We start from the raw sequence: 10,330 nt of genomic DNA on the forward strand, positions 1-10,330 counted from the left end.
CAATCACTTTCCATCAGCCAAAGGTTGCAGGCCTCCTATTATCAAAAGTTTTAACACCGGTCGTTTATGCAGAGTTTTTAAACAATGTGTGATTTATAAAATAAATATATATACAAAATCCCCCTTCTACCGTTGGACATTTGTAGTGCTTAGTTACACCTCACTGCCCCATTCCCCCCAGCGTGCCTTCACCCACCTGGGCTACACCTAAAATAACCACCGTCCTATTTGTGTAAGGTGCGGTGTGCGGGTGATGTTTTAGGTGCAGTTGGCACGTGAAACATTATCCTTATTTGTTTAAATTTTTAAAGCATGGCGTTTTTTATTGTACCCATTGGTATCCTATTATATGTAGGGACAATTGCCTCTGGGAAATGTAATGCAAGTCTTTGGCTTCGGTTACGTTCTTGTAAATATTTGAGTTTACCCCTCTTGTTCATTGTAGCCGTTGCTATTAAGTAGTAAAACTTTGGGCAGGGCAGGTTGTGATGTTTATATTATGTTTCTTGTTCAGAATAGCGACGTCCATTGATGCTTAACATGTTTATTATGGTGGTATGTATCTGAGTGCACATGTAGGTGTGTGTTATAGGCATGTAGTGGGGAGTAGTAGCGTAGTGGGGAGTGGTAGTGTAGTGGTTAGCACACCGCTCTACGAACTCGGCGACCTAAGTTTGGTTCCCGCTCACAACCAAGATCAATGACATATCTGTACCGATCCTGGGCCTCCTCTAGGTCGACTTATCCTTAAATTAGTACCTGATGCAGTGTCTAAACATCAGCACTGGGGAGACAAAGGTGGCTGGACGGGGTGTTGGCCACCCACTCCCTTGTGTGTTATGCCGGCCTTTGTAGATCCTACTCGTGGACATCATTTGCCCTATCCGTTTGTTAAAGGTTACACGTGGGATCTTTGTCTTTGTGTGCCATTGGTGGTGACTGCAGGATCAGCAACGCTGCAGCATTGGCAGCAGCTGGCGCGGCCACACCTAGGCGGGATACTGGACACTCGCCCGGGCGTCATCGTCAAAGACTCCCAGCTACTGGAGCTAGTCCACCCCAGCAGTTCGGCTGTGTTCCGCATCACCGACTATGAGGAGGACGAACCAGGTCCCTGCTTTGCCTCCCGCCCCTCCCCACCACCTCAGGGCCAATAGGATGAGCACCACATTGCAGGAATTCAGGATTGGTCATCCTATGGATAGGCTGGTCCTTGTCACAGCACAATGGAATTAATGGCCGCCCATACTGATTTATAGCCATGGCCCAAGATGGATTTCCATCCTTTCATTTTATGACTGCGCCCGTCGGGAATTTACCTATTGCCAAAACTACTGTTGTTCACCTCTTCTGTAACCCTTGTGCATGGTGTCCCTTAGCTGGTTCCAGTCGAGCACCTCATTTTTTGTGACACCCCACATACTTTTGTTGTGTGTGCATGTAAATGGTCTTCATTTTGCTTTTGCTTTTTTTTACATGTGTAACTCACCAACTCACCCAAACACAAACGCTTTCATTTGCTTACTCGCTCGCTCACTCACTCACTCACTTCCTTGTCAACCTAAACACCCACCCACACACTCACACACAGATGGCAAGCCAGGTCTCGGAGATGCACAGAGGGCAGAAGCTGCTAGTGGTCACCCTGACTCCATGCACAACTGTGCTGCAGAGACAGAGGATGGTAGCTCAGGTATACATCTCATCCCACAAGGCTACCTGCTCCTGGGCCTCACCTCTATCCTTGCTGACGGCTCTCAAACTAAAGTCCTTGTGCCTCTCTATTTATCACCGTTTAAAACGCCGTACCTGTTTATTACGAGACTTAGGCTATTGTCTATAACATCAGGCAACCTAGCGATGTGACTGAACTAGTCCAGAGCATTCCTTTTTTCAACAGATGCGGCTGGGGTAGTCAACAGTGTTTTTCCCATAAACATACATGTTTTATTTTGCCAAGGTGGCAGGATGTTAACTACCTCACTTGGTATACAGTAGGTCATGCGTTCGATCCTGACCTTGACACCTGTATATTTGGAGTTTGCATGTTTTCCCTGTGGTCGCGTGGATTTTTCTCCAGGTCCTCTGGTTTTTCCCTCCACATTTAGAAACCTGCGCTTTGAGTATTTGGCTGATATACATTTCCACGTGATGAGCCACTTAGTTCAGCTACCATTTGTGGCCAGGTCACTTCTTAAAAAGAGCTATATATCTCAGCGGGCCTTACCTAGTAAAATAAAAAATGTTTTAGTTTAGTTTTATTTTAGGCCTGAAACATTATTTAATTGTGTTTTTAGTTATTTACCATTGCTCATTTTATGGTGTTTTTCTGCATCTTGAATATGAGAATTGTGGCAAACTTCGAAACGTTAACATTGGGAAGGTGCAATTACTTGGATGACTGAGTTGAAAAACAAATGTTATGTTCACTTTGTGGGAAATCAACAACGGTTCTTAGGTAGATAGACTGTCTGCGGCCTTGGGAATGTGGAATTTCCACCACAAGCACAGTAGGTGTCACGAATGGAGATGACCACCTCTCTCCCCATATTGATGTGAACAGGAGAAGAGAAACAATTTAACTTTTATTGGTTTTATTTTCATGTACTAACGTCTCAATTATGCCTTCCCTGCATCTGTTTGCTCACTCTACAGTTCACTACCCGGGCAAGTGTTTGGTACAGACCAACTACACGTGCACTTACACCACGTGCCGCATCATGCACCCGTCTGACGAGCCAGCCTCCGGCACACTGCCCAGGTCAGTGCCATAAACCACCACGGTCAGCACCACCATTCACACTGCTGCCACACTCACCATCAAGGATCCCATGAGCTCATGGTGACATATTCATGGTGACGGAGCTGTTGGCTCGTATTTATTTAGCCCTGCTAAACCGCAAGGATGTTGTACGCTGCATTCAGTATGCTCAATGTGGCGAGCAAGCTAGAAGTTGAGCGCCGTTGAACGTGTTGCATGTGTTGGGTTTTAATGGTATTTGTGTGTTTAAATACACTGGAGGACACGGACGCCTTTCATTTGCAAGAAATGCAATCTCATACGTGGATATTTGGTTCCTGTTAATCATGTAAAGGCAGTGGTTGCCCTATGAAGGGACTAGCCCCCACTATATAAATGTGGAATTTTCACGACTGACTCAGGGTTGTTAAATGAAGTTTGGTGTCACCCCATGCCCGTTTTGAGTTTGTAATCACGTTAGCCTTAAATTGATTAGTGTTAACGGTCAAACCTTGATTGGATTTTAACTCTGCCGATCATACCGTTTCGTGGAAGTCAACATTTCCCAACCTGTGCACTTTCCGAGCACTGGCCAGATCCGGTAGAAATAGGCAAAACATCAACAAATAAAATATTTAAAAAAAGTTTGTGATGTTTGATGCAGGTGGAGTTTCCATGTGCTGATTTCCTCCGAAATGAGAAAAGAAAAGAACAAACTTCCATGAAAACAATTGTAAACTTGTGGTGGACTGTGAGACGTGAATTTCAAACACGCTGCGGTGTGCGTAACTGTGCCCAGGTGTGATGATGGGGCCTGCGGTGAGGAGAAATCAACACAGCCCCAGACAGAGTTGCTAATAGAAGATTAGGCTGGGTCTGCAGAGAGTAAGGATCCGCAGCATGCTGTGGCGTGCATGAGGTCTTGCGTGATGCTGCTGCTCTGCTTGAATTTGCGTCTGTTCAAATCCTCGGATATGAACTTTAGCAACATGGCCAAAACAAACAAACTCCCTACAAGCTGCTGTACAGTTGTCTTATGAGGTAAACATGATTTATACCATGCAGGACTGTTAAAAAAAGATTTGGCAACTAACTGCTCTTAATGCAAACTCACAAAGACCTTGTGCAGCCCAGCCGTAGATAAGACTGCTTGTATGAGGAATGTGTATGTGGAAATGTGGTGCCTGCGTGTTCGTGAACATTATTTCAATTGTGTCGAGGATCAAGAATTGTAATCCCAACAAATCTATTTAAAATGTCCTGCAGGGCTCACGAGCATTGGCATATTCAAAGGTCCTTGAGCAGAGGGCAGGCAGACACTCAAGTGTAACCCCAGGTCATTTTGGTGTGATTGGTAACTTACCCTGACATCTTGTTGAGTGGCACTGGTTAGAGCACTCAACTTACAATTGGAAATACTGAAATTGCTGGTCAGGGGTCAATGAAGCTATCCATCCCTCAGGTGTTGGTAAAATAAGTACAACCTTTTTGGGAAGACAACAGTGTTTTTTTCCAAAAAAAGGCTAACCCCTCACAATGGAAATGTGGAATTTCAAACACTGGTTCAGGGCCGCTATTAGAGATGATTGGCCCCATTGTTAATGTTGGCTAGGACTCACTTGACTTTTGACTCGCCCTCTCCACTTATGTATATGCCATTGCTCACAACAATTATCTGAATCGACACGAGCACCCCCAAATCTACTGCTATACCACCTTACGAACTTGCAATGTTTAATCGTCTGCAATCAGAAGCTTTGTTTTGCCTGATTTTTCTGCAGTCTGCTGAGCGACAGGCATGCCGGAGTATTGAGCTCCTCCCTGCGACAGCAAATCTCACACGCAGACTTGAGACTAACCCCATTCGTTCGATCATCCCAAACTACCCTCTCCACTAACATGGCTACAACGAGTGTTTCCTGATGCTCGCTGTAATCCCATCGGCGGTTTGTGTTGCCAGGAACCTCTGCTCCGTGGAGTGCAGGCTTGAGGCTTGGCTACCCCTTGACATTCTGACTGCCTCCTTCCCGGTCTGGCTGCAATTTGCAGACCCCAGGAAAAATCGAGCAGCATTCCAGAACCTAGGCACTTATGATTGGGCCAAACATTATTCATGTTGTGGTGTAGCATGATGGTTGTGGCTGGGAATGAGAAAAAAAAGTTGGCATAGTCAGTATTAATTGAGATTGGCTCGTTGAGATTTGCATGTCATTTGTAGCTATCAAGTCACACTCGTTACGGAATGCTGCTCGCAATGTAGTGTTGTCCTTTCAACATCACAGGCTGGGTGGCGAACTGACTCTACAACCCCTAAACAACACAGTAATCCAGGGTGGTGGCTTCGTGATCCACGGTGATGGCTTTCTCGATTAACCCTCTCCCGTCAAACGAGTGTGGCATGTGCACTCCTCTGACATGTCCTGTGTGTTTCTTAACTCCAGCTTCTGCGGCATATCCACCACGTGCTCTTCGGACACCGCCATCTCCTCCCCGTGTCCCACTCGCCGGCCCAACTTCATTGAGTCCTTCACCAATGCTCGGGAGTCAACGAAAACCTGCAGCGTGGCGCTGGGACTGGCGCACCTCCTGTGCGAGAGGGGCATCTCGGCCCACCTGCCCATGACCCAGTCTTGCCCGGCCGTTGGCAGGCCGTGCAGCCTGGCCGTGCCGTCCACTCCCGTTAATGCGAAATTCAGCCGCTCGCCAATTTACCCGCTCTCCCCCATTCCCTTCCCAGCCCTGGGGAAGCAAATCGAGATCTTCCTGGCTTCCAAGCCGGCCACCTCCATGCTGAAGGAGATGATGGGCCACCGAAGGCGGACGAGTGAGAACAGGCGGAGGAAGAAGCCAGAGCTCGGCCCCCCTAGTTCCACTCTGGTGGAGCGGCTCAGGAGGATGGGATTCAGCCCCGTGCTGAGCAGCAGCAGTGGCTCTTCCACCTCGCCGTTCTACCAGGTGCTGCCCAGCGCTAGCGGCGAGTGCAGCGGTAATGGGCAGCGCTCAGCGGGTTTGGGCGACAGCGCCTGTGAAGCGAGGCCCAGTTTCGTGCTTGGGACGGACGATGGGGAGGAGGAGGAGGAGGAGGAGCCGGCATTCCCCGGGCTCGATGCGCGGGGGCACGACAACACCCGCGGTCTAGCGTGCATGCTGGAACCGCCGGTGGGTGGGCCCGGTTCCCCACAGAGTGCCACAGGGGACTCGCCATCCGTGGCTACGCTAACAGGACACCTCGATGAAGTTGGCGAACCCCCGACGCTGGTGGTCACAGCTCCCGGCCACAGTGTGGGAAGGGGGAGACGAAAATTTCGGCAGAGCACGGTGGGAGAGACACTTGAGCGGCGCGATCCTTGTGACGCGCCAAGCACTGGAGAACTGTAAACCGGATGCACGCGGGTCGTTTTTTTAATTATAAGACAACACGTACGCATTTACATTTCAAGATGTACTAATGTATGTGTTTTTTGTGTGTGCGTGCCTACCGTATAATACTGTTATGCGACATGGCGTCGGGGGAAGCTGGGTTTTTTTGTTGCGAGTAAGCTGCGCGTGTTGTGCGTCACTGTCTTTTACATATCTTTTTGAAATTGCACTTCACGTCCGTTGTAAACCACTCTTTGGTGTGTTCCTGAGTTGCACGCACTTCCTTGAAAGAGTAACCTCGTCTGAAGTTGTATACCACGATGACTCATCACGAATGCGTACGTGTCCGGTCTTGGCTGCTTGTGACCTTTTGACGATGCCAAATGCGTTTCACTACTGACATCAGGGTTCGTTGTGTTTAAACACAGTTGTGTTATTAACGTCTATATATAACAAAACTGTGAGGTGGGACGTGCTGTGGTAATTGTCAAAACAGTAATAAGTATTATTTGCACTTGCTATACTTTGTTTTTAAGTACTTGAATGTAATGTACTTGTAGCTATGCAGGGGGATTAGTGCAACTTGTATATAAGGAGCGAATGAGAGGGGTGTAAGATACAGGTGAATGCATTAGGGGTTGTCAGAGTCTCCGGCCTCATATCAGTGGGCTTGCAGGACCACCGCTATAGAATATTGGCCGTGGGCCTTTTGATCACTTCTCATAACTGTGGCCTGCTGGCCTTTGTATGAATTCGAATAATAAATATAATTTGAAGCAGGGCAGAGCAAATGCACCAGACTGCTTCTCCCTTTCACTTGCAGTCACGTTGGAGGTTTGGCAATGACGCTTACAAGAATACAACCACAGGCTTAGCTGGTAGAAATCTGTGGCAATGGTGGCACCATTTACCCAACAATTTTGTTCAAATTTGTAATAATTCATGTTTTCAGAAAGGTGGCTCTTAAGGAAATAATTCAGATGAAATCCTCTATAATACACTGATGAATTCCTTACAGTCACCTTCACTGGGTGAAAGACATTTTAATGTAAAATTTACTCCTAAATACTGGTCAATATTTTCACCACTAGGCCTTGTATTCTGTAGATTGCTGCTTTTTAATATATATTTTTTTATTTTACCAGGAAAGACCCACTGAGCTATATATCTCTTTTTCAGAAGCAACCTGGTCACAAATGATAGCTTAACGAAGAGGCTTATCATGTGGAAATGTATAGCAGCCAAATACTCCAAGCGTGTTTCTAAATGTGGAGGTAAAAAACTGGAGGACCCGGAGAAACGTTCACACGACCATGGGCAGAGTATGCAAACTCCAAATATACTGGCATCGGGATCGCACCCATGACCCCTGTATACTAGGCGAGGCAGATAACATCTCACCACCGCTGCTATGTACAAGGCCCATTATTTGTGAGCTCGAGACATTTATTGGCAGTCTGTAGTTAGGAATGGCTCACTGGTGAGCCCTTTACATCAGTCCAAGTATCCTCCTGCTCAAGAGAACAATGAAGCAGTGGTATATCTCTGCTGGCAGCCCCAGAACCAGTGGTCTTCTATCTTTTCAGAGGGGGGGCGGGGGGGGCGTTCTCATGATAGGTTGAACACTTTTGACGTCTCACAAAGTGGTACATATTGTATTGATGCTCAAGGAATTATTTTATTGGTGCTGGAGCCGTAGCCAAGTCTACGATTTTAACTCGCAACCTGAGTCCAGCTATCTAGCATCGGACATCTCTGTGAGGAATTGTATAGCAATCTGGGATCTCCTTTGCAATCAGAAACAAGGCATGGCTTAATAATAAGGCTCTTAGGGTGATGCATATTCGAATGTGCTTGCTGTGGGTTCCCTCATGTCTCGACTGAAGGCCTGTTAGCAGAGTCAATTTCCCTTTCGGAAGAATTGCATCATTAGATCATTGAGACAGCATGAACGTAACTCGTTGCCATTTGGTATATGAACACTTGCATCAGTTTAATACCTTCATTTATCTCGATGCTGTCACCGGTTTCTACCGAGTCTACTGCCGACTCGTGAGGTTTTATTCTGAGATGTTTGAATTGGGCACAACCAAGTGCCGTATTTATTTTATAAAATCAATGATTTTTTTCCACGTAATAAAAGGTACCAACCTTGCAGAGAGGGCGTGCTGTCACTTTGTGCGGTTTTTGTTTTGATGATTTCTTTTTACAATTGATCTTCACATTTTTGAAGTGCATCACCAGTTGCATCCTAGTTCAGACATTCATGAGCCCCATTTTGAAAAATTAGCCTGCACGATAGCACAAACTACCATCAGAGTGCTGCCTATATAAGACTTAATTTTCTAGCCCTATATCATTGCTTCTTCTCTGTGAAGTGGTTTGCAGCACGTGAATCATACAACATTGTTTTTAGTTCTTGAAACTGAGGAAGGCTACATTAAGCGAACCACTCTGAGTATACTGTATCTTCCAACGGTATATTTGTGTTAGTGACTGGGCTGACAGCAGCCACTCACCACTTGAGAACTTGCTTTAATAACAGGTGGCTGAAGCTTGAGAGGTACTAAATGTCTGCACGGGATGGGATCATGAACCCATTTGTGAGCTTCCAAAGTGCCATATTGGAGGAATGGCCACCAACACTTCCAGCTGAGCCCCCTCAATGTTTCCTCGCAGCAGGACTATACTGACTTTGACAGTGTTCAATAAATGGCCCTGTGCTGTGTGGCCCATCTCAGGCGTGGCAAATTAAGACCTATTTCACATCGTACAATGTTCTGCCATTGATAAATAAAAAATATAATTGATTCCTTGGCGATCGGTGAACATGGCAGTGAAAAGATGGAAAGGCGCCATGGATAGGTTCAGGGAACTTAATGCTTGGACTTTGCGATGGCTAATAAGGAAAGAGATGTGAATATACAATTTAAAGCAGCAAAGGCAGGAAATTATTTACCGACTCAGGAAAGAAATTCAGATTTGCAGAAGCAGATGAAAGGAATAGTGCAAGGCAATTATTCTTTATAGTCAAATTTAGTGGCAAGAGTTTTAAGAATATAGGTTGGGGACCAATGATCTAAACGAGCTAAACTTAATTTTTAAAATTGTATTTTACCAGGTAAGGCCGACAGCTATATAGTTATTTTTCAGAAGCGACCTGGCCACAAATGATAGCTCAACGAAGTGGCGTATGTGGAAATATTTCGCAGCCAAATACTCAAAACGCACATTTCTAAATGTGGAAGGAAAAACCGGAGGACCCTGAGAAAAATCCACGCGACCACGAGGAGAGAGAAATGCAAACTCCGAATGTACAGGCATCGGGGTCAGGATCGAACCCACGACCTCTCGGATACCAGGCGAGGTAGTAAACATCTCGCCACAGCGGCGCCCCGTGAAGGATGGCAGCATCGGAGACCAGTGAGAGGAGGAAATCTTCGAGGTTGGGCGAAGCTGCTTTCGCCGTGCTTTTGAACAGGGGGGAGCCACAACTCTTCGAGGCATCACTGCGGAACATCAGAACAAATCTGGAATAAAATGTGAAAATGTGGTTATTACTGAAGAGCTGGAGAGAGAAGCAATCTTAGATGAGATTTGAAGAGCAGTCGTGCTGGAAAGGATTAGGGTTGTTTCATGACAACCAGTGGACCGTGCTTGTAGCTTTGCAAAGTCCGGTACCGCTAACCGTTTCCAGTGGAATTCAGGTAATGAGTACCATGATGGCGCAAACGTGCACACCGCGTGATAGATTTGCCCTCGTGTCCCAGTTCAAAAATTAAAAGGTAAATGTGCGGGCCTGCAAATGCTTGCTCGTGCTACTGCAAGGGCAAAGCCCGACACTGGAGGGAGCTCTAGATAATATTTGGTCTCCTCTTCCATGGTGGGTGGCAGATCCAGGGTGACATATCGCCACAGCAGCTCCCTTCGTTTCTTAGTTAAAGAGATAGACGCGTTGTGTTCATTGCTCCAGACATTCTATATTTGCGGCAAAACCGGTAACTAATAATAACAAAAAATCGGTTACCGCTCGTGGAAAAAAAAAACGATTTTAGCAACCCAAGTTGGGGTGCGGTGAGTGGCGTTGCGGTACTGTCACGTGATGTCGCTCACAGGGGGCTCGGCAAACCAAAATAACAAGAAGAGACATTTTCATATTCTTAGCTCTTTCGGTAAAGTCACGTTGAAGGGTAAACAATAAAATAATAAAATATATATAAAACAATAAAA

The 10,330-nt window shown here is 46.3% G+C and overlaps 1 protein-coding gene across 7 annotated transcripts in view; it reads left to right on the plus strand.

Annotated features, from left to right (window-relative positions):
- Positions 1-8,257, plus strand: part of TRAK1 (trafficking kinesin protein 1) — a 72,429-nt gene extending 64,172 nt beyond the window's left edge. For 4 of the 7 annotated variants that reach the window (XM_032959549.2, XM_032959539.2, XM_076071324.1 and 1 more), the window contains 4 exons: positions 946-1,110; positions 1,592-1,693; positions 2,656-2,761; positions 5,182-8,257. In XM_032959549.2, the coding sequence (XP_032815440.2) occupies positions 946-1,110; positions 1,592-1,693; positions 2,656-2,761; positions 5,182-6,118 (1,310 nt within the window). In that variant the 3' untranslated portion in view covers positions 6,119-8,257. Of the gene's footprint in view, positions 1-945; positions 1,111-1,591; positions 1,694-2,655; positions 2,762-3,539; positions 3,626-5,181 lie in introns of all 7 variants that reach the window. The other 3 variants (XM_076071345.1, XM_076071349.1, XM_076071337.1) reach the window with 3 other exon arrangements.
- The last annotated feature ends 2,073 nt before the right edge of the window (positions 8,258-10,330 follow it).

Source organism: Petromyzon marinus, chromosome 2, assembly GCF_048934315.1.
Source record: "Petromyzon marinus isolate PM22_M1 ecotype Great Lakes invasive population chromosome 2, UKy_Petmar_22M1.pri1.0, whole genome shotgun sequence".
Lineage (NCBI taxonomy): Eukaryota > Metazoa > Chordata > Hyperoartia > Petromyzontiformes > Petromyzontidae > Petromyzon > Petromyzon marinus.